We start from the raw sequence: 27687 nt of genomic DNA, 5'->3' as shown, positions 1-27687 counted from the left end.
GTGTCAATAAAGCACTATTCTATTCTTCTATTCTAATACACAACTTAACATTGCTTTTAAATGTATAGCTTTTAATACTTTGCTATTTATATTAATTTTGAGAAGTTTATAAAACATTGCATTGTGGTCTTTAAAGCGCAGTGGTCAAATCAAATTCATGCTTTTATGAAATGCATAGTATATTAATTGGTATGTGACATGCAAAATATCCTATTAAGTCTGAGTCAATTTAGAAAAAATAATTGTTTTGTGGAATCGTAAAAGTTAAAGTGTATATATTGTGTATGTATCTATGGACGTCGATATCATCACAGTTCCTCTATTTGATAGAGGGACTGTGATATCATATAAAGAACTACAGTGAACTACCTGGTCGTTGTCAATATCTCCTAGAGCAAGTGCATGTGTAAACAGATTTCCTGGTAAGTCTATTTCCAGTCTTTGTACAAATGAAACAGACCTCATATCGAGGCAGTCACTGGTGAGCCGTTTTCCGAGGTTCAGAAAGTTTTTTTTTCCGTGGTGGGCACCCAATTTGACTTTACACAGGCCCACTTCGGGGTCAACGAAAACAAGCCTTGTGAAGAGCGCCACCTGTGGTGACATAATGGCGGGCCACCATCTTTTTGACCTTTGACACAAACTACGCCACTTCAAATTTCCCGACGAATTCGTAATCTCATTCAACTCATAATCTTACCAATATTTACAACGTCGTATACGTTACTATACTCGATCCAGTACATACTAAACTGCGGCCAAGATTCCCGTGTTAGTGTCTACATCCGGTCGAAGCATCTCGCGACCGACGAGATTTAGATTCCGTTGTTGATATTTCGATTGGCAAATCAGGTTAGTAAAATCTTTTCTGTGACCGCGCTTTGAGACGTTTACGGCTCACATCATTTAGAAAACTTGCGATTCAGGAGTGGCGGTGCACCATTCAAATAGTTTATGTTTTGAAAGAACAGGTGTTTTGATTAAGATAACCTAGCGGTCTCGCCGCCGCCTGACCTTTGTGTAGCACGTTTGTAACAATGACTATAATATAACTGCCTGCATCTACATATCCGTAACATCGGTAGGTAAAACAGAGAACAATTGTGATAGCTATGTGATTCGTTGATTCACTGTGGTGCATAATTACCACACGACAAACGAAATAACAGTACAAACGAACAAAACAACGCCACCATAACAAACCCAGACCAATGCACTGTTGTACTGTCTGCATTGCAGCCAATCTGTAGTCACTGGGAGCCCGGACACTGTAATAAATTTGCATGATCTGCCTAGTTCTTTGCTTGGTCCACAGCTGTTATCATTTCAACCAGAGGTGTTAATTTTGTAAGCTAACACCATGCAATATGCACCATGGAGCTTCTTATTTACCTTTGTGCTTGTACAAAACAGTGCATACTCATATATAATTGTGGTTTATTTGAATGACCTACACAATGTAGTTATTGCACAACGTTTGCCATAATGTGCCCTGTGGGTTTAATAGACAATAATAACATAACACAATGTGAAAAAAAACAAGGCGCCCACAAATTAAAAAAGCAAAAAAAAAACCTTTGTCACAGTCCCTCTATCACTGTGCCTTTGTGATACGGCTGTGTGGCACAGCATATCCAGTAAACTGGTGCAGTCGGGGCGAGTAATTTGTTTTTTTAGTTTAAATAAAATAAAATAAAAAAAAAGCGAAATGGAGGTGTTAGTGCAAAATCTCCTGTAACTGCAATATCACCCCGACTGGTTTATTCTGCATGGCCCTCTATGGACACTGCAGGAACCCGTCGATTTTTCAACAGGTAATTATGTTAATGAGTGTTCAAATTGACAACCATCTAAGCCAATCACAACGTCTCTTCAACTGACCTCTGACCGAGAAGATTTTATTTTTAATTCTACGACTAGTACGAGTTACTTTTTTACATATTGTGATGAATTAGAAACGATGACTACGACAAACTCGAATTTCAACGTGCCGCCATATTGGGTCTGCAGTGTGACATTTACCATGTTGACCTTATTATGCACATGTTTCAGCGCCCACCTCATTCTAATATGTGCTCATGAATATTTAATAGCAATGAATTTCCTGCAGAATAAACCAGTCGGGGTGATTTCGTGCTAACACCTTCATTTTGCGATTTTTTGTTATTTTATTTAAACTACAAAAACAAATTAATCGCCCGACTGCGCCAGTCTACATATCCAGTTGTCTGATGCCCCAATATACAAGAATATATGCGTGACTCATATTACATAAAAATCTTAAACATGAACGCGCATACATTTTTTATGTATTGTTGTCGGACACAAAATATTTCACTGTGCAATTTATTTAATTCAAGGCACATTTGTACTTTTTAAATTGTTGGGAATGTCATATATTAGATTCAAGATGCATACTTGACTTTTTGTCCGGACAAATTTTTTGACGGTCAGCGAAGACGACAGACCCTGCTACATTTTTTATTACCAGTATCATCTTATCATACCCACCCATTGTCACCCATGCCCGGCACATCTTTCAATGAACTAATCTAGGCCAGTACCCATGGCTAGAATCGTCTTTATTTCATCAAAAATGGGGTGAAAATCATCTAATTTTCCCTCTTGTAACTAAATTAACAATCTCGCCTCGCAGGACCTAGCTCACCCTTGTTGCTGCTGAAAAAATAAGGATCAATCAAGTTTATAAGCCATTAACACTCACTCGGGCCGTTCCACATCATGGAGTGTCGACAACGCCTGGACAAACAGCTCACGACATATAATCTCTTATTAGCTCCATGATATCACTCACATCATCAACTTTGTAATTACATAAACATACCTAGAGATTGAACAAACAACACCTTGCATTTGCGTAAGCACAAAAATCACATTGACATTGCTTCAAACTTGTAAATTAACATCATAATTGTATCATTGATATATTCATAGTTGTGTGCAACATGAAAATAATGCACCTCAGGTGTTAAGATTGTCGAAAAAAAAGTGATTTTGTGGAGCAAGGAGATGTTTCTCGCTTGATTGTCATTTGTATACTGAAAACTGGTGGCCATTGTTTTTATATTTATACACCCAAAACCAAATAAATTGATTTGTACTATACTACATGTATGTATTATTATTTTTTCTGATAATTAGTAATAATCAATTTATTTAGATTTTCAGTCCTGAAGTTTGTTATTTGCACAAATCAACATATGTTATATTTTATTCAACCTAAAGTTGAATTAGATGAAATGAAATTAATTAGATACAATGTACATGTATCTATCACAATAGCTTTGTTGATGTCTTAAACCACCAACATTTGTACATATATATTGCCAAATATATGTTGATGACAAGGTTTCATATTTGTTCATTACTTTCTATTTTCAGATCTTGGTGGCTCACTTCTATGGTGGAAATAAAAATTGGAAAATGGATTCCCTACGACTTTTATGGAATGAATGAACATACTTTGCTCCTCTTAAACTACCATGTTTAGCAAGTTACAACTGAAGTCAACTTTCCCATCTTCAATATGATGACAAACAGAAGGATCAGAGTACTGGACAATGCTCCAAGACCATTCAAATGTACTTTATGTCCGCAGGCATTCAAACAAAAAGGCCATTTGGTACAACACTTGAGAATACATACTGGTACAAAACCATATCGCTGTGAGTTATGTGGATATGCCAGTACAATCCGTGGAAACTTAACAGCTCACACTAAGCTTCGCCATAACAACACTAATGCTAACAAGAGGACGAGACTTCGGTGTCCACATTGTGGTCTGTATTTCAAGTTTATTGATACTTTACAAGTCCACATTGCAAGTAGACATTTTGGTGCAGTTAATGCAGGTAGACAAAATGATAATCAAACTATACCTCCAGTGTCGAGTGGGTTCTCATCGCCACAGGCAGCTCAAAACAGTTTTGATAGAAATGTTGATATGCAGCATATCAACACCACCCGATCAGATGTGATGCCAGTATCTATAGCAACCAGTGCACCAACTCTTAGCAGTGACAGTGTTATTTTCCAAAACCAACCTGCTGTTCCATCAATGATGTCTGTGCAGCAGTGGGAAGTCATAGACAATGGCAGCATTGCAGTGCGAAACGACATGATGGATGGGGCAGCCAGCAGTTCACAAAGTGCTAATGAAAATCCTGTTACGCAGACAGACCAGACATCATCAACAAGTTTCAGTGCAGATAATGGAGCACCTGGTAGTCATGGTAATGCAGTGCAGGAGTATGATTTGACTGTTCCTTCAGGGGATGTGACTGATGAGACAGGCATAAAAGTAGAAAACCAAAGTTTCACTGATTGCCAAAAGGAGAGCAAGGTTTCCAATTCTGAGGCGAGCATTGGATTCTCTCGAACACCCATGCAGCAGAAATTGTTGTATGCTGCTCAGGTCAGAACTGAGAAAGACAAAGTTACAACCGTGGATGATGACAGTAGTGCAACTGATGCAGGTACCAGACAGGATAGCTTGGAGATTGCAATGGATACTGGGTTTGTAAGTTCTTTCAATACCTCTGAAGCTCATAACAATCAGGATGTTGAAGAAATAAGGACTGTTAATTCCGTAATTTCTCCAAATGCTGTTGAATGCATTCCCTCAAGTTCTAACAGTCAGTTAAATATTGCAGCAACCAGTAGTGTAAAGAGAATCAGGAAATCTAGGAGGTCTATAACGTCTTCAAGCCCTGTATCAGTACCTCGAGGAAACAATTTATCCATGGTATCTTCCCCTACCATGAGATCTACCCATAGTCCTTCATCGCAGCAAAGTATCAACAGTCCTGGCATCAACACTACAGTTCATATGTTCAATCAGTCAGGTCTGAGTCCCTCAAGTCCTTCCAGTCATGCTGCAAGTCCATCAAGAAGGTCGTCCCTGATGAAATTCAAGTTTCAAAATAAGGATTCACTGCTTTGTGAATTTTGTGATATTGTTTTCAGCGATACCATAATGCACACCATACATATGGGATGGCACAATCATCAAAATCCATTTCAATGCGGTGTTTGTGGCAAGGTGTGTAGAGACAAATACGACTTCATGTGCCACTTTACTCGTGGTCATGACTCTACGTGACATTTTATATATGCATAATTCTGTGTTTTTTTAACTGAATATGAAGTACATGTATTGTGTTTTACAATTTATAATGTTAAATTTATTTAGTACCTGTTTGCCAATGTATTTGTGTATGGATCCACAGCAGGTTTTCAATTAAAAAAAAATTAGAGATTTTGACTAGATTTCAGTATAGAGCTTGTTTCATATTTCAGAACATTTACTGTATCTTTTTAAGCTTTAGTATATCTTGTGCTATTGTTATTGTCTCTCAGTGTTTGGTTATTTGTATAATGGACAAGGATTCATCAAATATAAAGAGTATGCAAATGATATGTGATTAAGATTGCAAAATGTTCATATGTTTCAGAGAAACTGATTAGGCAGATCAGTAATTCTGCAAAACTTATGTTAGTCTTGGGTTGTTTCTGCCAATGTTCGTGCGTATTTGCAAAGCATGTATTGCATGTTTTTTTCGCAATTTCTGTTTTCCCAATCAAATATCTCGAAATGTCCACTACATTCTGTGAAGTCGTAACATTGATCAAAATACATACATGCATATGTTTGAGTGATACATGCTTGTAACTCATGAGGTCTTTGTCACATATCACCTTACATAGATCATTTTATACTCCCATCTGTCAATTCCTGGCATATTGCTTGATAACAATCCTTTTCTTTGGTAACTTCTCAGGGAATTAGATTATAGAGACAGTTTATGCCGAGCATAAATGTCTCACTGCATGATATCATTAAACACCAGTCAAAGGCTCCAAAGGTTTCCTCTGATTGATAATACTTTTTTAAAGTATTTCTAGAAATAGATAAAGTTTTTTTAAATCCGTGTTGCAATTTTTTTTTTTATAATTAGCAGTTCACTTTTAATATTTGTCTTCTTCAATATGTAGTCTCTATTTTGTGGGAGTACAGTACAGTGGTGGATGTTGGACATGTCCATCTTTTTTTTCCTGTATTAAAATTTCTTTTTTTCAAATATTTTAAGAATAAAAAAATCTCTTCTTACTTTCATGGTATCTTGTGTATGAGTTTAACATACAATCCAGAGGGTGAAAACTCCCATGTGGTTTTGGTATTTGAGAACTCGATGGATGTGTTAACTTAAAACAGAATGGCTAACAGCCAAACGTATGATCAGCATCTTCTAAAATATTAAAGGCCCTGTATATATTACTGATTGCTCATCTGTGTCAACTTTCAACTTGAAAATGGTATGGATACTTTGATATCTTATATGTAGACACCTTTGTTTGTCTTTAATTCTCTAATTTTAGTGAATATTATTGTCATTTTTGGTAAAAAAAGGCTTCAAGATGGCTTGCCCAATTGCTTCACCTCTGGCAGATTTATTCATTGCATGACAATACGATTAATTTTAGTGAAATTTTTGGTAAAAAAATATTTTCAACTATACAGCCGACAGGCAGCTAGTGTTTTCACAATTTCAATCCATCCAAGGCATTTCTAGAAATGTTTTTCTTATAATTGATGCTCTCAGTACTCATTTGATCAAAGCATCTTCATAACTGAATAATCAATGAACAAATGACAAAATACCTTGCTAAAAATTGTGTGGCTGCGATAAATATTTTAGAAATGACCATCCTGGTGCATAAAATTATGTCGGAAAATGTCACTAGAGGGCAAAACTTTAATTGAAAACTGTAAACATAAGTATTCCAGAAAACTGCAATCTAATTAAAATTAGATGTAGGTATGTTTTTAATAAAACGCAATTTATAAAAAAAATGCCAAAATGAGCAACCCCACAGTCAAAATACCTCTGCTGTATTTTCAGGGCATCGTCCTCGTAACAAAGTTCATAATGTTCTCTAGAGCAATTTGCCATGTTTATTGTTCTTGTCATGCTGTAGAATACTTTATTTTTGCTTGGAATTTATTTTCGCTGAAGGAATGATTCCGTGAAAATAAAATCCAGCGAATATACTTTTTTTTCATATATTTCACATTAAACTCATCAAAAATCAGTGAAAATAAATTCCATACAAAACGCCCAAAAAGCCTTTTCAGCGAAAATTAATTCCAGCAAAAATAAATTATTCCATAGTAACACAACTATGGTAGTATTTTTACACAGGATGGTTGTTTACCATTGCAATTACAATTGTTATCAAACCCATACCAAGTTATCAAAGCATTTGAGCTGGTAGTTTTCAAGAAGAAATCAAAAATAGCAATTTTTATCAAAAGTGGCGAAAAGTAATCCGTAAAAATATAGAACTGAACAAATCTGATAGAGGTATACCACCATGGTTCTCACAAAGTATCAAAGCAATGGACCTAGCAGTGTTCGAAAAGAAGTCAAAAATATTCACTAAAAATAGAGAATCAAGGATATCGTCACAAAATGAATATGTCAGAGGTCTATCCAAGTATTGTAATTAAACAAAAATAACAAATTGGGGCCATATACCCAGATAGGATCCGAGATTGAGAGAACTACAGATATTTCACATTATCTTTATATCTACTGGTATTTTGGAAAAAATAAAAACAGACACCATTTATAAGAACATGAAACTCTCATAAGAATTTAATAACTTCTGTAATTTAACATTTGATAATACACTACATAAATAACAAGTCAAGGTATATTATATTTCTTTTTATATCGTCCTTACGATGGAATTTATTTAAGTTGACAAAATATATAACAGTTTCTTTGAATGTTTTTGCCTTCAAAGTTGCACTCTGATCATTCATAGAGCTTAATGGGACCATTATGTGAAATATTTGATTTGTGCATGAAGTATTATTAAAGGGCGGTGGTCGTCGTGTCGCGTCTTGTTCGATATGGGACTCATAGCGACGTATACAGCGCGTGTAAAATACATTGTTTATTTACATGAAATTCTAACACGCGCTACGCGACGACCACCGGAAATGGTTTACCGGTATTTGCACTTGTTAGGAATATTTGTGAAAGTACACTTGTCAGAACTCGAAGGCAAACCTGGAAACTGAAATAGTCGTCGTTTGAACACGCTGATGCACATTCTGTGTAAATGTATACAAAGTATTTCACACAATAGTTGCAAGACTGAAATACTGCTATGAGAGACCTCAGAATACAATTTCAACTGCTGAATTCAAGTACCATATATGTTACACACAATCATGATAATTTGACAACTGTTCACCTCGGACACATCTTCCTTTTTAATGCTTTATCATACGTTCATAGACGAGTCCTCAAAACTTATGAATAAATGTTTTTTAACACTAATTTACTAATATAATATTGCAAATAGCTATCACAAAGTATTTGTAATTTTTATTACCAGGTATATCTGTGTTTTAAATTTGTCCGCAACTTACATCACCTTGAACCATATAAAGCTTAGCTTGCAGAGGATAGACTTGTGAATGAATGATTTATCGTATTCACATGCTTGGCCTGTCTTTCAACTAGGCAGGTATAGTATACATGTACATGTACAAGGTGTTCTCCCCAGGAAAATAGCAACATATCATATAATTTAGATACAGGGGTAACAGAACATGTTAGTTACCTCTATATATTTTGTAATCACAGCAGGCACAAACAAGATTCGTATGAAGAGTTTGCAAATCTTCCTAAGAAAGTCACTATGAACATTGCAATATAGCAAGGTATTTGTATCAGTGCTATCAAACGATCTATTAAAGGATATGAAAATGATTTGCTACATTTTGTGACAATCTCACTTGGACCAATTCATTTTTGTTTAGGTACAGAGACTATAGCTATAAAGTTGTCTGTTTTCATATTTCAACATTGTTGTAACTATACAAAGAATGTTGTAAATTATCTGTACAATTTATATTTCCGAGAGCTTCAACTGTCTGGGGTAAGTTGATAAGGGTAAGGACTTGGAAGTCACCCATATGAATCTTGTTTGCTTCCACTGTAAGCTACGCCTTTATCCAATGTTATAGGATTGGGGGGGGGGGTCTATTCTATAATGCTCTTAGGAGAACCCTTGACAGTCTAAGGTTGGTGCATTTCCAAGACGAACATTATTGGAGCAAATACTAAAATAACTAATAACATCAGGTTCTCTCTAGTGAAATAATTTCAATGCAATAGTAACATGCTAAAGCAAATTTAAAGTTAACAAATGTATGTTTGTTAATACTTTCAAGGTGGTGGTTTGACAAGTTCAAGCAGAGGTCAAAAGTGAATTGTATAGAGTGATCGAATATATAGTATATGTACTTTAAAAGAAAAGTCAAGGCAAACGATATAATGCTCCCAGATGAAAGAGCTCCACAAATGTAGGAGAATGCAATTTACAGTCTAGATAATAAAATTTTCATCAGTATATCAGAGGTACATTACTCTGGTATTATGTAGTGCGCCATCTTGATTTTCCAGCAAAGGATTGTGGGTAAAGTGTGATCATATCCTCTGCTGTGAAAAATTGAGAAAATGCTTTCATCTATAACGCGAGAAATACCGTAGCGAATAAGTTCAAATTTTCGGTGTGCATATTACTCGTGTATATAATTATAATAATAGGAAATTTGATATTGCCAAAAATTCAAAATGAATAAAAATCGTTATTTTGTTTGTTGAAAACAGAATGACACTTTTTTGACCCCTTTATGTAGTCAACAGGTTATGTATCACCTGTATAAGCTACTCGAATCGATAAATTGTGTAAAATACACGAAAAATTGAGCATTTGGTATAAAAACACAAAAATGAATATTTTCAGTTCTGTTGCCATGACAACTCTTTTCTAAACTTTAAACCAATTTGAATTTCAACTTTTTAAGTTATGGATGAAATCATTTTTCCAATTTCCAACAACAGAGAATATGATGCCACACTTTACCCATAATCCTTCGCTGAAGACGGTGGACTACATAAACTGATAAAAACTTGAATATCCAAGGAAGGAAAAGTGACTATAAAAGAAACTGAATGCATTTTCTTACATTTGCCGAGCTCTTATATCTGGGAATATGTTGTAAGCCTTGACTTTTCCTTTAATGGTCTATACTAGTAACTAAGTAACTACTAACACAGCAAAACCATGGAAATGTGATGCAGGAAAAAAGCCTTTATTTTGTACATTGCACACAAGAGGAAAAAAATAAATATATTATTTGTTAACAATATTATCTGACATAGAAAGATAAATACGAGTCATCAAACTGTGATGTCATTTGTATATATTTTTTGAAAAGCCTGACAAAACAACACTACAGCACTATGCAGCCAACAATTTTTCATTATTTTATCTTCATCAATGACTGGTTGTTATGCCAACAAGTCACTTTACTCGCACACAAAATATAAACAAGTACGTTCTCTTCTACTGAAGAATGAATATAACAAGTTTTTTTTCTTCTTTTTTTACAAAATATTTGATATAAAATCTGACCATGATTTCTATCAATTGACAATCAGGATCACAAAAACCGAGGCCATAGTCTGAGAGACTGCATAATTTGAGTCTTGCTCAGCTGAAAGTATTTTGAGTTCCATAGTTATAATATCAGCCTTTGTGTAAAAAATAATTAGAAACTATTGTTTCTAATTTTGACTTTTGCTTCAAAATTCAACTCAATGCTCAAAAACCATAGCATCATAATTATTCAGAGGGATTCCCAAACCTTACAGTCTGTTTAATTTTCCATTGGCTTACACCACGAGTGAAAAAGTAAGTAACCTTTATAGCACTGCTCAGTCGGTTAGTATTATTAATTGAACAGTATTGGAGGCATAACACCAAAATGGTTCCCTAGTTTTCAAAGAAATTCTGTTTTATGGTTCAGACTTGTTACATATGTTATTAATGATGATACTATGATATAATCAGGGGGATTGCATCCGATCTGAATGGACCGTTTCAAAGTCAGTCCGTAGTCCATCGTCAATGCAACAACGTCCCTTTTATGAATATATTCAACATATTTAATAATTTCAGTGATCTCTTTACAGAATAATTCTCAACAAAACTTAGAAACATCTCGTAGAAAAATACAGGCTCTAAAATTATGTCTAGTGCAATACGATTCAACCGACAGCCAGTTTGAAGCCACAATTTCTTGCTGGAGCCTGAGTTCTACGCGTGATTTTATTGCGTTCAAAATTATTTCATTTCAACCTGCATGCACGCACACTGTGGTTGCTTGAAATGCATACTAATTAGGTAACTTGTCGCTGACAAAAGTCACTGAAAACATTTTGAGCAATTTTGAGCAATAGTACTAGAGTGAAATATAAACGTGCCTCTGCATTCTCCATGAATTTCGTAACTTGCTATGATCAGGGTAAAGAAAAAACCTGTGGTTACTTTCAACAGTTTGCTGGAGTCTGATCAAAACGTGTCTCAGTTTGTTGATATATTTTTTTCAGCTCGTAACGATAGAATCACTTAATTTAGAACTATCACGTATGCTATCGGAAAGCATTTTGGCACAATTTTACTGAAAAGACAATTTTTTTTCATTGCTCATGAATATTTATTTATGCAAATGAGACGACTACATGCATTTCCACCAATCGTGTCATGCAACCCCCCCTCCTGGGTATAAAAGCAGATACAGTTTTTTTTCAACTCAACTGAAATTGGTGAGGGTCAAGAAGAAAAGTTGACAAGGCAAGTACAAAAAATGTATGTACGGCTTTAAAAAAACAACAAAAGTAAACATTGAAAATAACGCTATACACATTACTACTGTGATACAAATATGGGATTTTATACACGGTATAAAATATTTTAATTACAGAAATCAACTACGATTACATTCTGTAACCAATTGTTGATTTTGTTCTAATTCTTTAGCATATAACGTGTACAGTTTTTTTTCATAATTTATCATATTCTGAAATAATCTACTAAACTGTGTGTAATGATTTATGGTAGAAAAGTAAAAAATAAAACGGGATAATAGCTAAATGGCCTTCTAAAATGTATTTGTGACATTAAAAAAACTTTTACTGCTAAAAGTATGGTCTCGATGAAAAGTAGAGATGTATTTATATTATAAAATATTATTAAATAACAAACTTGGTCGCCAGTTTCTCCACTGTTCTAGACCTGAATAAGGCAGTGGCGGACAGTAGTTGTAACCTCCTATTCAACCATGAATGCGTTCCGCATGTAGGTGTTGAGATCAACCATCTTGTAAATTTGAAGCATGTGTACTTACAATGAGCTATTCTAAATGGCCTCATACACCGATCATGTGTTCACCTTGCATGCTGGGTAAGGGGGCGGTGGTGAGTCATTCCCATCATCCGGGCATTCATCTAATGTAGAAGATGATACAGATTGTCTATTCTGTGTATTCTCTGCGTTCTCATCTGTTTGGACAACATCCCAGTATGATGGAGGAGCATCCTCGTTACTTATTAGGGAGCTCTGGTTTGTCGTTGAACTTGGTGATGACAGGTGGTCGTCCCCAAGACTGATAATCTGGACGCCATTATTTATGCTATAACGTATGTAGACATGTGTTTGGTCAGGGTCAGCATTTCTATCAATCTGTGGTTCTAGATTAGATAAGCATGGCGGTGGAACATAGATGTTTGATCTGGGTCTATTGCGACGTCTTGTGATGGCCATAGCAAGCTGGTAGCGATAACGGAGTCTACGCCGATATTGGTGAATTGCGACACCACAAGCAATGATGACAACCAGAGTAACGATTGAACATACAATCGTGAACGTAACAGTCTGGTAACTTGTACTGATGTAGATGTAATTGTCAGTTCCCTCACTGCTATTATCACTTCCTCGAAAACCACCTACGAAAAAGAAAATAGTCAATTTACACTTGATCAAATCAATTGAAGTTAAAAATAATATTTTCACTTAAAAATGACAAAACTATTCACTAAAATTAGAGAAATTAAAATATCTTCACTATATGTTGAAATCTAATAAAGGTCCACCCTAGGTACCCATACACCAAGTAGAAATTTTCAAGAAGTCAAAAATAACATTTTCTACCGAAAATACAAAAAGCATTTGTGACAAAATGACTTCTATTTGGTACAAAATTAACAAAATGTTGCATCGATATGATGGCGAGAAAAATGAAGATAATCAAAGGGTTAGGAGGGGGGTGAGTTTTTGGATCATGTGTAGGTGGATGCTTAACACAAGGTGAATATTGGATTTCAATGAGATATCTATAGATTTCAGTGAGATATCTAGAGATTTCAATGAGATATCTAGAGATTTCAATGAGATATCTAGAGATTTCAATGAGATATCTAGAGATTTCAATGAGATATCTAGAGATTTTAATGAGATATCTAGAGATTTTAATGAGATATCTAGAGATTTCGATGAGATATCCGAGGCTAATTCTCAATTTTTATTTTCAGTCTGAATTTTAGTCAAAGGGTTGAACTTACAGTCAGCTTCGTCTTGTCCATCACTGCAATCCAATGGTCCATCACATTTATGTTTTATATCAATACATGAGTCATCTGCCTCACAATGAAAGTCATATTTACCAGCACACCAGGAAGGGACTATACTTGCTGTGGGATAACAAATACAAGTCATTCTCAACAATGTATTGCATATTTAAAAGGATTTTAAAATAACGAATACCACTGATACCACTAATTGATAAATTATAAATGACCAAACCCCTGAATAGGGGCTAAAACAGTAAAATCAATTAATCATTCTGTGGCATTGTCAAGGTTGGTGGTCACTGTTTCAAACTTTGCATACACTGAAACATATAACATGCACTGTTACATGCAGAATCTAGTGCTATATTGTACATGCAACATCCACTGGTACATGCTGCATCCACCGGTACATGCTGCATCCTACAGTACATGCTGCATACTACGGTACATGCTGTGCCCACTGGTACATGCTGCATCCTACAGTACATGCTGTGCCCACTGGTACATGCTGCATCCACCGGTACATGCTGCATCCACCGGTACATGCTGCATCCTACAGTACATGCTGCATACTACAGTACATGCTGTGCCCACTGGTACATGCTGCATCCACCGCTACATGCTGCATCCTACAGTACATGCTGCATCCTACAGTACATGCTGCATACTACGGTACATGCTGTGCCCACTGGTACATGCTGCATCCTACAGTACATGCTGTGCCCACTGGTACATGCTGCATCCACCGGTACGTGCTGCATCCACCGGTACATGCTGCATCCTACAGTACATGCTGCATACTACATTACATGCTGTGCCCACTGGTACATACACTATGCACAGCATCCCATGGTGACTTAGAGGAATACATAAACAATGTGTTTGATTACAGTGAGATGATTGGTATTTTATATGACACTATTAGAGACTATTAGGTCAGTTGGTTAGAATTACTAACATGTTGAGAGTACTGATGGCTGGTTAGAATTATGAACTCTAGTTGAGAGTAGTAAATGGTTGGTTTGAATTACTAATAACTAACACTAGTAGAGACTATACTGGACAGTGGTTTGTTAGAATTACTAACACTAGTCAAGAGTAGTAATGGTTGGTCAGAATCATAAACACTAGTAAGGACTATACTGAATGGTTAGTGAGAGTACTGACTAGTTAGAATTATGAACACTAGTTGAGAGTGTTAAGTGGTTGGTTTGAATTACTAAGACTAGTCAAGACTATTAATGGTTTGTTACTCACTGCAGTTGACTTCATCACTAGAGTCTAGACAGTCCCCTGCGCCATCACAGCGAAAACGGGAAAATATACAACGGCCGTCATCACACTGGAACTGGAGGTGACTACAGTGGCCAACAGTCTCTGTAGGAAATAATGAAGCAGAAGCATGTAATATATTTGACAGAATTGAATTACATTCTGGTAGATAACATGCCTATCACTGACGTTCTGAATGTTTCTAGAGAAAAGAAATACGTCAGCATTTTTTTTCTAATTGTCATTGTTAATGATCCAGTCCCTGTATTGGGCGAGAAGATTTTATGGAGAGTTAGAAATTCCTTTGCGAAAAGTAACAAACATTATGAATTGCCAGAGCTTTACATGTAAAACCCACAAGTATTTTTGGTATACAAATGGGAATAAGACATATTTCATTATTTGTGTTTATTTGCACCTTTAAAGCAGTGTGCACTAGTATCAGAAATGATTTTGTGGGGATTATAAGTTAAAATAAAATTAGCTTGTTGACTGTAAACAAGGAATGTTGTAGTTCCTGATTTCTTTTGTATTTACACTTAGTTTGTTTATAATTAAATGGAGATTTCATTTTACCAAATTACAACAGTCAGAAGTTTTTCAAGATCACTATATCAATTTCAATTTTCTATTGCATCAGTGACAAGACAGTGAATAAGCACAACTAAACTATACTTACCATCAGGTTCTTCACAAACAAGACCCTTCCAACCTACAGCACAACTACACACCACTTTATCACCTAAATAATGGCAAACACCTCCATTCAAACACTGATTAGTCTCACAAAGTGGAGCGACTGAAATGAGAGGTAAAAGTTTACTAAACCATTCAAAACAGAAGTATTGTATAACTCAGTCATGTTTGTACAACAATAAAAGTGCAGACCATAATTTCCCTCAGAAAGGTAAATTTAATATATTTTGTAAAATAAATGCTCAAATCTCAGTAAAACACCACAATAATGTGGATAACATAAACATCTACTGTCTAAGAAAATGACAAGCAATATCAAATTACATAAACTAAAATTGACCAAAGTGTCCTCCACTGGATTATGCAGTCGAGTTGTGAGATAATTTACATAAATTAGCATATTATTTAGCATACTGATTTGCATAAATTGCTCACACTTTCAAATGCAAGACATGAGTGTATCTTTTTTGAATTTTATTTTAAATACATGCAATTTAGATTATACATTATCTACAATTTTGAATCAAACATTTAATCATTTAAATTATTCTTTACTAGTTGTATTTATTTGAATGATGCCCAGTTTTCTGTTCTGTTTTCTTTTCCACAAATCTGCTGCCTTCCCCATACGAAATGTACATGTATATCAAATTATTGGTTAGAGCTATATATAAATTAAGTTGTCAGTAATAAATGGCTACAGTATGCAACGATTTTATGAATAGTCACAACTTACCTGGCACTTCGCAGTAGTCACCAGTCCACTGTGGTTTACAGATACAGAAGACAACAACATCATCAGTTCGTACCTTTAAACAAGTACCATCATTTTGACAATCATTGCAGTACCCTACAACATATAACAGGCAGAGTAGTACATGATAGAAATATATACAATGATTTGACAAAATTTACTAAAGCTGATGATCTATTGTCATTGTTACATTCAGTGTAGCATAGCAATGTTCAGCATAGATAAGCAATATTCACAAAATCATAGAAAAGTACATAAGAATGGACGAATTATTACAACAAAATTTTGTCATGATATAACATGGTATCTAGACGGATAGACAAGAAATATGTAGATGACATAGTACTCACAATCGCATTGAGATTCATCAGCACCATCACTGCAGTCTTTATGTGCATCACATAAAAACGTCTCGGGTATGCAGTTTCCATCAGGACATTGAAAATAATTATCTTCACCGCATTCATCTACTGGGCCAGCTACAAAAAAGATTGAAGTATTGAGTAATTTAATTTGTTACTTAACTACTCCACATAATTAACATATTTATACCAAATTAACAAATGTATTCATCAGAATCACAGAATTTAAGATATCATCACAAAAAAAGCATTGATGTTCACCCAGTGCCTACAGATAAAATACCGTACTCGACCGCGTCAGCGCCCAGGGGCCTCAACTCAGAAAATCATGATTTTTTAGGGGTGGGCGCTTACCCGAGCACCCCCCTCGAAAAAGAGTGCAAATGAAAAATTTGATTCATCAAGTGACAGATTACGTCTTTGAGGGAAAATCAAATTACAAAATTAGTTGAGTCGTCATTGATTTTCACAATGAAGAAACAGAAATGATCACAACAAATATGCACATTTTATTACAATATTAATTACGTACCACCAGAATTTACGAAATTAAAAACATTTGAGTCTGTTGGAACACAGTCAAAGTCAAAATTGTCATATTATCTCCACTGATGAAGGTGTTGGATCGTACGCAAACTCTCGATGAAAATCACTTTCCGCCATGATGCATTTGCATTTGACCTGAAGCAGCGTCCTTTGACCTAATGGGTCAAGTCGGTTATTTGCCAATCAGAATGCTGTGTTGTACTGATGCAAACTTTCCAGTAACGCAATGCGGAAGTGAATTATCGATGTCGAAGTACGGTTTGTTGGAATTGATTTCAGCGAATAAACTACATGGTTTTTCCAAAAAACTAGTAACTAGCCATTTTTGAGAGGTGCGGTAGATTGAATATGGCATGAAATATTTACCACATTTTGCTTGTATTAACAGTTCATTGTCGAAGCGTAGTTTACGCACGGTTACCGTGTTCTACGCATTCACAACCTGTTCACAGCGATCGATATCCACGTTGTATCATATAAAAACGATTACCAAAATTCGTTACGCAAGACCAAGTTTTAAATTAGTTGCATTTTGAAGGGGTGGGCGCTTTGCCGAATGTGACCCCAAATATAATCAAAGAAAGCTTAGAAAGAACTCCCATGTGCTGAGAGTATTGGAGACACATTAAATATAATTTGAAATAACTTAGCTGAAAACTAATTATGCAAATCAGAAAATTAACATGAACAGATTTGATTGTAAAACTAATGAGGTCTGCGCAATGTAACAAAAACTCTATGTACCAAGTTTAATTGAAATGTGATTAGAACCAAAAAATTATGAATTATTATGCTAATTAGGGAAATAATATGAACAGAGTTTTACCCCAAACTAATTAGGTTTGTACATTGTCCTAGAGCATCTTTGTACTAAGTTTCATTAAAATGGAAATTAGTACTTTAGATATCAGTGTGAAAGCTTAAAATTGGTTAATTATGCAAATTGGGTAATTAATATGTACAGATTTTAACCCACAATTATCCAGGTCTGTCTATTGTCCTACAGCATCCATGTATAAACATTCATTGATATGTGATGATGAGTACCTGAGATATCAGTGTGAAAGTTGGAAATTGGTTAATTATGCAAATTAGGTAATTAATATGCACAAATATTTACCAAAAACTAATTGGGTCTCTGCATAATTCTAGATTCATTGAAATGTGATGATTAGTACTTTAGATATCAGTAGAAAAGCTGAAAATTAATTATGCAAATTAGGTAATTAATATGCACAATTATTTACCCTGAAACTAATCAGGTCTCTGCATAGTTATAAAGGATCTATGTACCAAGTTTCATTGAAATGCGATGATTAGTACTTGAGATACCCGTGGAAAAGCTGAAAATTAACTAATTATGCAAATTAGGTGATTAATATGCACAAATATTTATCTGAAACAATCAATCTCTGCATAGTCCTTGAGTATGTAAGTACCAAGTTTCATTGAAATGTAATGCTCACTACTTATATCAAAAGCTGAAAATTAATTAATTATGTAAATTATTATATGTACTGATATTACCATAAAAATTATCAGGTCTGTGCAGTGTCATATGACATCTATGTACCAAGTTTCATTGAAATGTGATGATTAGTACTTGAGATATCAAAGGAAAAATCGAAAATTGACTACTCATTATGCAAATTAGGTAATTAGTATCCACGGATTATTACCAAAAACTAATCAAAACCTAGCATTTGTTCAGAGCATCTACATTGTATGTACCAAGTTTCATCAAAATCCAATGAGTGGTTGTTTAGATATCAGTGGAACAGTCATGGAACCACTAAAAAATAGCTAATTACCATGCAAATTAGTTAATTACTATGCACGGATTTTTACCAAAAACTAATCAAAACCTAGCATTTGTTCAGAGCATCTATGTAACAAGTTTCATCAAAATCCAATGAGTGGTTGTTTAGATATCAGTGGAACAGTCATGGAACCACTAAAAAATAGCTAATTATCATGCAAATTAGTTAATTAATATGCACGGATTTTCACCAAAAACTAATCAAATCTGCGTATATGTTCAGACCATCTATGTACCAAGTTTCATCAAAATCCAATGAGTGGTTCTTTAGATATCAGTGGAACAGTCATAGAACAGCTAAAAATTAGCTAATTATCATGCAAATTAGGTAATTAACGAGCATGGAATTTCACCAAAACTTAATCAAATCTGCGCATATGTTCAGAGCATCTATGTACCAAGTTTCATCAAAATCCAATGAGTGGTTCTTTAGATATCAGTGGAACAGTCATAGAACAGCTAAAAATTAGCTAATTATCATGCAAATTAGGTAATTAACGAGCATGGAATTTTACCAAAACCTAATCAAATCTGCGCATTGGCCCAGAGCATCTATGCACCAAGTTTCATCAAAAACCGATGTATGGTTCTTGAGATAGCAGTGGAACAGTCGGACACACATACACACATACACACACACACACACACATACAGACACACTAACTGCAAAGACTCCCATTTTGTGCTTCGCACATGGGAGTCAAAAATTGCGCAAAAGTGGGGGGTGGGTGCTTGCCCGGGCATGGGCGCTAACGCGGTCAAGTACGGTACATGCATCAAAGCAATTGGAATAGCCATTTTCAAGAAAATTGAAAATTCCAAAGATGACAAAAATATTCAGAACAATTTGAAGATATCATTACCTAGGTATATTGAACCTACCACAGTCATTATTTATGTCCATGTTCAGGTGCCCCCCCCCCTCTACATATTTTCAGCCGGGTCAAGCTTGGCTAATCATAAAACCTAGTCTTTGATCGTTTGACTTTTCTGGATACATTTTGTACCAGTAATCAAATGATAAATATACCAATGATGCCTCTTACTCGGTCATGATGCCATGTTACTTATTACACACAAAATGTATTAGTTTTGATATGAAATACAAAGAAAATTTGCCGATTAAATGTGATGTTTTCCGAATGGTAATGATCATAATGTTTGCATTGCGGAAATAATATGATGTAGCATAATGTGTTGGCATGAATTTCATAGTGCATGCTGGATTTTGAAAGCGGTGATTAGCAATTTTTAAAAGGTAAAAGTTGGAAAAACAGTTTCGATTTTGAGCTGAAATGTATTTTACCCATTCACGCAATAAACATATTGTTTTTATTTGAGTAGCATAAACAAATTGTGAACTCTGCTTTGATCATGTTATATCAGATTGAAATTGATTTTGACAGAATTTTAGATTTCAAATTAAACTTTGTGTATCGTCAGAAAATGTTTACTTACAAACAATGAGTTGCCAACTTTATAATCATATTACAATTTTCCTGGTCGGAAGCATTTGATGGTCAATAATTTTGAACGTCAGTTGGGCCGACCAGCTGGCCAGATCCCTGATCAGTAATATGAACAGCTCTGTTCTGTCAACTAAGTTGACAGCAGCGCTAAAAATAGGCGAAATATTACACCGAAATGTTGGCATAATACAACATACGGTAGTACCCAAATGGTTAGAGGCAAGAAATACATAGATGACATAGTACTTACAATCACATTGAGATTCATCAGCACCGTCACTGCAGTCTTTATGTGCATCACATAGTAACACCTTAGGTATGCAGTTTCCATCAGGACATTGAAAATTATTATCTTCACTGCATTCTTCTACTGGACCAGCTACAAAAAAGAAAAAAAAAACAATTAGTGTGAAAAATATTCCACGAAGATAGTGGTGTGCAAGTCTCAAATTTAATAGCAGTAATTCATATTGAGTAATGAACTTCACTGGCTAACTTTGCTACAATGTAGGAAGACTAACTTGCTATGCTACAATGTAGGAAGACTAACTTGCTATGCTACAATGTAGGAAGACTAACTTGCTATGCTACAATGTAGGAAGACTAACTCGCTATGCTACAATGTAGGAAGAATAACTTGCTATGATACAATGTAGGAAGACTAACTTGCTATGCTACAATGTAGGAAGACTAACTTGCTATGATACAATGTAGGAAGACTAACTTGCTATGCTACAATGTAGGAAGACTAACTTGCTATGCTACAATGTAGGAAGACTAACTTGCTATGCTACATTAACAATGTAGGAAGACTAACTTGCTATGCTAGAATGTAGGAAGACTAACTTGCTATGCTACAATGTAGGAAGACTAACTTGCTATGCTACAATGTAGGAAGAATAACTTGCTATGCTACAATGTAGGAAAACTAACTTGCTATGCTACGATGTAGGAAGAATAACTTGCTATGATACAATGTAGGAAGACTAACTTGCTATGCTACAATGTAGGAAGACTAACTTGCTATGATACAATGTAGGAAGACTAACTTGCTATGCTACAATGTAGGAAGACTAACTTGCTATGCTACAATGTAGGAAGACTAACTTGCTATGCTACATTAACAATGTAGGAAGACTAACTTGCTATGCTACAATGTAGGAAGACTAACTTGCTATGCTACAATGTAGGAAGACTAACTTGCTATGCTACAATGTAGGAAGAATAACTTGCTATGCTACAATGTAGGAAAACTAACTTGCTATGCTACGATGTATTGTAGGAAGACTAACTTGCTATGCTACGATGTATTGTAGGAAGAATACCTTGCTATGCTACAATGTAGGAAGAATAACTTGCTATGCTACAATGTAGGAAGACTAACTTGCTATGCTACAATGTAGGAAGACTAACTTGCTATGCTACAATGTAGGAAAACTAACTTGCTGGGTTTAATTTTAGCATGTAGTATTCAAATGTACATGTATGTTGTAGGAACATTAACCTAAGTTTCAAATATGCTTGCTTGTGACGAAAACAATACATTTTTTTGTTAAATATGAATATTGTAGAAAATAGCAGGCCACCTTTACAGACTTTGTCTATATACCAATGAAAACAAGTCCCATTAAATTGCAATGACCTTACAAGGACCATCAAACTGAACCATTACATCATAAACAAGTAAACAAATTAATCAATGTTAATGACAAAGTCCCTGTTGCAATAAGGGGAAATGTTATTGATGTCTAAGATAAAGTAATATTACCAAAAAGCAAGATGGCCGCAAGCCTGTTGTCTTTTATCTAATCACAAATTGAATTGTTATGGACATGTATTGCTACATGCATAATATATGCAAATCAAATTGGATATGCAAATAACTGGTCATGTTTACATTTCAGGATGAATTTGTAGTGTATAGTCAGGCAGTGAATATAATCTACATTGTAGTGTCAACAAAATCAGATTTACTAAATGACATCTAAATTTGCAATCTAATATATTTCTATTTGCTATTTTTCATATTTATGCATTTTTTTGTATCAAAACTCAAGTAAAGTGCATGGCTCCAATATTGTAATAGTGTGTACGCTTATCCGTTTTTTTATACCAAAAAGTATGCATTAGAAACATACCTTTGGTTTGCTGACATTGGGTGTTTATCCTATGAATTAGGCACTGTCGAAAATATGTTTTTGACACGGATTAAAAATCAGTTGTAAGCTGAATTTTTCATATGATGGACCTGTATTCTAACATGTATGATGTGTGTACCAAATATGAAAATGGTCTATAAGTTTTGAAGATATATATGTAGCAGTACGGCCAAAAGCAAGACAGCCACAAGTCAGCCATCTTTGATCCAGTTGTAAAACAAATTGTCATAGACATGTATACTAACATGTACTTGTATAATCTCAGACTACTATAGACAGACTAGCAACAGTACGTGGCTTTTCCTTTGGTCAGATGCGTGCCATGTTTGTTTTTAATCGAATAAACAACCGATCAACTAACACAACTATAACGTAATAAGGCGATGACCTTTATTATTTCATCAAATAACACGAGATAGTGCGAGACGTAAACAGGGAGGAGTATTAGTTAGGTCGTAGTTCATTTACTTTTTTGCTTGGTTAAATAATCTCCACATATGCAAGTTTTTTCTGTGTTTATTCTCCATATTTCTGTAATTATGAACCTAACAAGAATAGAGATAGATAAAATTTATGCTTCGTTAAAATATCAGCTTCCTACAGAATATTCAATGACTTCAATCACTTACCGTATTACCCCGGGCACGCGCCCCTCCCTGGGCAAGCACCCACCCCCTGTTTTCACAAAAGTTACATGTTGGGGACATCCTCGGTTAAACGCCCAGGGTGATTTTTAGCCAAGAACGGGGTCAACAATAAAGTTTTATTTGTCAATATTCAAAAACGAACGCGTTCAATTTATTTAAATAGTATGTTTGTTACGGTAGTTCTCTTTTTGGAGTGTGTGGTGGCCCTGAAAAGAGCCGCTTTGTTTGTGTTTTTACGTAAAAACGCATTGGAACTTAACAACGTAAGATGAACCACGCAGCATGTGGCGCACACGTTCTGCTTTCTCTTCATTCACGATGAATCCAATATTGCAATATTGCAACGATCCATACCTTGGTGAGTAGTTTGAATCACTTAGCTTTGGTTTCAAAACGTAGCATTTCGCTGACTGTGAATCCATAATGGGAGCTCGCACTTTTGAGACATCACGTCGTAAACTTGCTACTTTCTTTCCATCCTTCATCACAGCATGTGGATTATTTTTCTGTTGTTGAAGAAAAAACATTTTGCCGACCTCAAGTCCATCACGATAACCATAATGAGGCATGCCGACGATGGGAACTTGTTGCATCATCGTTATTTTTGTAATTTTGTCACGTGTGTGGGTGCGTGAATAAATCATGTTAATGAGGTCGACCAGAGTTTATTTTCAGTCTGTTTTTTATGTATCGCCATTTGGATATGTTTATGTATTCACAATAGTTTGTAAACATTTCACATCAGTAATAAAAGGTTTATTTGTTTCATAACCCTGTCTGCTATTCTTCAGTAATTACGATGCGATGTATCAATACATGCGTGAACAAAATTATGCTAATGAGGTCATCGTCATCTTGGATTACAAGCGGTAGTTTTTCCTGGCCAATTCGACTTGCACTGATCACGGTTACCGATACTAAAAAAGTAACCGTGCATTGATTACAATACTTACCATACTTTGTAGCCAATTTCAGTGAGTAATACAACTTCATTCGCTGACATAAAACAAGTTTTATTCTTGAAATTCGACCCCGTGTCTTAGTGTTCCCACAGTTCTTGACCGAGTGCTCACGTTTATTGAAACCTCGCATAAATCAAGAAATAAGTACGTGTACAAAGTGTACAAAAGCATTCCTTTATTTGACCTTATCATACAATCAAAAACAAATTTTTTTAAATCTTTTTTAGGGTGGTCCTCGGGTAAGCGCCCACCCCCAATTTTTCCCGATTTTGTATGTTCAGGCCCCTGGGCGCGTGCCCGGGGTAATACGGTAGTTGCGTAAGCATATCAAGTTTTCAAACGCATTGTCCACAAAAACTACGAAGGAACACCGCCATTTGAACTTTATAAAATGTTCACATATTCTAGGAAAATTCAAAATAATGAGAAATACTACTATAAAGTTGCTCATTATATATTCAAAAATGTCAGACAAAAGTAGGAGATATTAAAAATGCACCCAAAAATTGGCCAATTTGAACAGAAACAACAACCATTGAAAGGTCAACCCACACAGATTTCATTTCTGGTTAGATCGATAAGTATACGCCTGTGCGTTTGGCACTAGAGTGACATTACAAAAACAAATGAAGCAGGTAAATGCGAATGAGTAAGGGAATCTTCTGGTTAACGTGTGTAAATAAACTACCAGGAAGGTCTGTCGAGGCATGCAGACGCAGACCCCAATTCAGTATTTATTGCCTCATAACAACATACTGAAGGAGGTTAAAGATTACAAAAGAAAATTACAAATAGAAAGTAATCAAATTACAATGGCTAATATTTTAAAGGACAACCAAAAACAGACTAAATTGAAGTTAGTAACAGAAATATATAATAAAATAAAATGAAACACCAACAAAAAACTATACCTACAACCTAGTATACCTAGTCTGTCTATAATAGTTGAGGTACTATAATGTATCTAGCAAATTTGAATAAAAACTGACAAAGCATGTGGGTATAAGCATATGTGGATATATGATGTGCATATACAATGTACCAATATAAAGTACTATGCACATGCAAAGAATGAACGGAATCAGTCCAGAAGGTTCTAAAATACGACTCCAGACAGACGGACATCCGATTGTGAATTGACACTAAAATTACACAACATGACCAAATCCTAGATCCTTCTAAAATAAAGATGTCTATGCCAATAACCATGGTCCTTCCTGGTTCCTAGTATCATGTTTCACACACACACACACACACCAACCCACCCACCTAATGTATTTTAAAGTCAGTTTGTTGTGAATAATCCGCAAACAAAATTGCAAAACTATTGCATAAAAATTTACATCATTCAGCGCACATGTAATCGGCTGAGTGTATCTGAAAGTGTCTGGTTCAAAGTCCAACTTAGACAACTTCAAATACTTCAGTAGACAACAGGACAAACTGTTTCAAACTGAAACAATTTTATTAATGGAACAGAGCAGTCCATCATCTACTCATGCTAGAAAACAACTAACAAGTACATGTACTACCGGTAGTACTTTATTTCTAGTGACAGGCCTCGCCAACGACCTATAACATCATGTGAACAGTATCAGATCGTTTGGAGCCCTTGCCTGTTCGACCCCTGGATGATTAGACCCCTGGACGTTTCGACCTCTCGAGGGTAGAACCCAATGACGCCACAATCTTAAACATTTGGACCCAGCATTATTGTTTAAAAACAGCAACATTTTACTGGATAAAACTAGAAGATACCTAAATTTGGTGACAGAATCGCGAATGACGGCTACCCATCAACAGTTGAACCTCTTGACGTCACAACCCCAAACGTTTGGATCCACTATTATTATCAATATGAATACTGCTCGATCAAAAGCAGCAACCATTTTACTGTATAAAATTAGTTGATAATAAAAAAGAGTCGCAAATTACAAAGATTACAATTTCCATACTTCAATCATGGAGGTAAAAACAAGCTTCAGTCAACACAGCCTTACACTTAGTACACGTAGAGGGATAGAGGGACTGTGTGGTAATATAACCGGAGACAAGAGAAACACAACAGGATATTTTACCAAAATTCTATGGAAATCGCTGTGTCTTACTGTACCATTAATTTAACACGTTAACCGGACATCATGTTACACAATAACAGTTAATTATTGTTCACGTGTGCACGTATTACAATGTGATCTTTTAAAGACCTTCAAATGAGTTTCCGGCCTTGGGAGACCAACTTCTTCGCTCCGTTGTAAATAAATGATTGTTCGTTTCTACAGGTAAACATTTGGATCTCTTGCAACGACTTTGACTTTGATCCCTTCATTTGATGAACGAATGACAGGACAAAGTTATTAAATAGATCAAAGCTTGAAAATGGTTTGAATAGATAAGAGATGTCGTCACTGTACGGTGAAAGACACACCCGTAAAGAAACGATAATACAACCGGCAGCGCGCTCTCGTATTTGTTACGATTCATTCATGGGGATTTGAAGTTGGTTGAATAATACAGTTAAGACTACCGAGATCGTTCAATAAAATGGCAATAACTACTCACCTAGTATACCACATGTAGATAGTAGCAAGATGCTGGATAATATACACAAGTACCTCATAATACTAGAAACATCCACTAAACACCGTAAACAGTCACTAACAATCATTTACCATCAGCCATCACCGTAAAAGCGTTTGTTGGTTCATAGCTTCCTTAATTCTCTACTCCAACAAGACTACTTCCGTTTGACTAGGAGTCTTTGGTTTGACGACAGCAGCGGTTGCTGTGGTAACTGCCTGTGAATGTGTTTCGCGGAATTCTCCTGTATAACGAGTTAAAGGCTGCGGAAGTCACAATGAGTTGTAACCATTTAAGGAAGTATACTACTCAACATAAATCCATTTGTGTTGCTCGCACTAGGGTATTCACCGTGAGTTGAAAACCTCCTGAGGTTGCGAATGAATAGTGTAAAACATGTTCAAAAAGCGACATACAATTTTAGCGAATTGTGGTAAAGTGACGTAATAGCGAAATGTTGATTTAGTGAATCTCTCTTGTCATTGTTGATTTCTTGTTTTCACAATACTTGTCAGTCGCGCGCCAAAACAAATGCGCAGTTATCACCTCCATAAAAACAAAGAAAAAATGTCAAGTGTAATTTGATTCTGTTCGATAAAAATGATAAAAACTGATTCAACGGGAATTTGAAAAAGCGGGTATCGTTGCTGCATTACATCCAGAACATTGACCTTTTATATTGGGACTCAACAATAATATAATATATCAGTATCACTTCATTTATAAATAAATACGTTTATTTTTTTGTGTTAATTTACTTTTAAATAAAGTGTATCTATCATGTCAGTACGTTTATTTGTTTTGTTTACAAAGTGTGTGTGGAGAAAAAAGACGTTGTTTGGCGGCCATTTGAATTTAAAGTCATTAGCGACATCTTGAATTAGCGAATCAGTTCTCTCGCTAAATT

General features: G+C 35.3%; 3 protein-coding genes across 5 annotated transcripts in view; 1 reads left to right on the top strand and 2 right to left on the bottom strand.

The window, feature by feature from the left end:
• The window catches only part of LOC102809812 (KICSTOR complex protein ITFG2-like), a 31039-nt gene extending 30323 nt beyond the window's left edge, over positions 1–716 (bottom strand). Inside the window, exon 1 of one of the 2 annotated variants that reach the window (XM_085501291.1) lies at positions 701–716. Coding sequence is in view for 1 of the 2 variants with exons in the window: in XM_085501288.1 (XP_085357414.1) it covers positions 370–606 (237 nt within the window). In the remaining variant the exon portion in view is untranslated. Of the gene's footprint in view, positions 1–369; positions 644–700 lie in introns of those variants that run through there. The other variant, XM_085501288.1, reaches the window with a different exon arrangement.
• LOC102809693 (uncharacterized) lies at positions 575–6130 on the top strand. Of its 2 annotated transcripts, none has more exons than XM_006821664.3 (2): positions 575–852; positions 3403–6130. In XM_006821664.3, the coding sequence occupies exon 2, from the start codon at positions 3548–3550 to the stop codon at positions 5120–5122; it is 1575 nt and encodes a 524-aa protein (XP_006821727.1). In that variant the 5' UTR covers positions 575–852; positions 3403–3547; the 3' UTR covers positions 5123–6130. The 2 variants fall into 2 exon arrangements, with proteins under 2 accessions (XP_006821727.1, XP_085357403.1); XM_085501277.1 differs by lacking the exon at positions 575–852 and adding an exon at positions 1000–1081.
• Positions 6131–7649: 1519 nt separating this feature from the next.
• LOC102809575 (uncharacterized) lies at positions 7650–26902 on the bottom strand. The gene is made up of 8 exons (XM_085501265.1): positions 26763–26902; positions 20683–20811; positions 16587–16715; positions 16219–16332; positions 15466–15585; positions 14772–14891; positions 13506–13634; positions 7650–12890 (listed from the first exon to the last, which is right to left on the bottom strand). Exons 1-8 carry the CDS (start codon positions 26866–26868, stop codon positions 12325–12327), a joined length of 1413 nt encoding a protein of 470 aa, XP_085357391.1. The 5' UTR covers positions 26869–26902; the 3' UTR covers positions 7650–12324.
• Between the last annotated feature and the right edge of the window lie 785 nt (positions 26903–27687).

Source organism: Saccoglossus kowalevskii, chromosome 1, assembly GCF_978046115.1.
Source record: "Saccoglossus kowalevskii chromosome 1, keSacKowa6.1, whole genome shotgun sequence".
NCBI lineage: Eukaryota > Metazoa > Hemichordata > Enteropneusta > Harrimaniidae > Saccoglossus > Saccoglossus kowalevskii.
Note: the sequence above shows the minus strand (reverse complement) of the source record. Positions and strands in the feature narration are given on the sequence as shown.

Excerpts from the sequence above, each read along its gene's own strand:
- LOC102809693 (XM_006821664.3), top strand. The coding sequence starts at position 3,548 with ATGATGACAAACAGAAGGATCAGAGTACTGGACAATGCTCCAAGACCA.
- LOC102809575 (XM_085501265.1), bottom strand. The coding sequence starts at position 26,868 with ATGATTGTTAGTGACTGTTTACGGTGTTTAGTGGATGTTTCTAGTATT. Across the intron at positions 20,812-26,762 it reads ATCTACATGTGGTATACTAG|CTGGTCCAGTAGAAGAATGC; the intron begins GTGAGTAGTTAT and ends TCTTTTTTGTAG. Across the intron at positions 15,586-16,218 it reads TGACTACTGCGAAGTGCCAG|TCGCTCCACTTTGTGAGACT; the intron begins GTAAGTTGTGAC and ends CTCTCATTTCAG.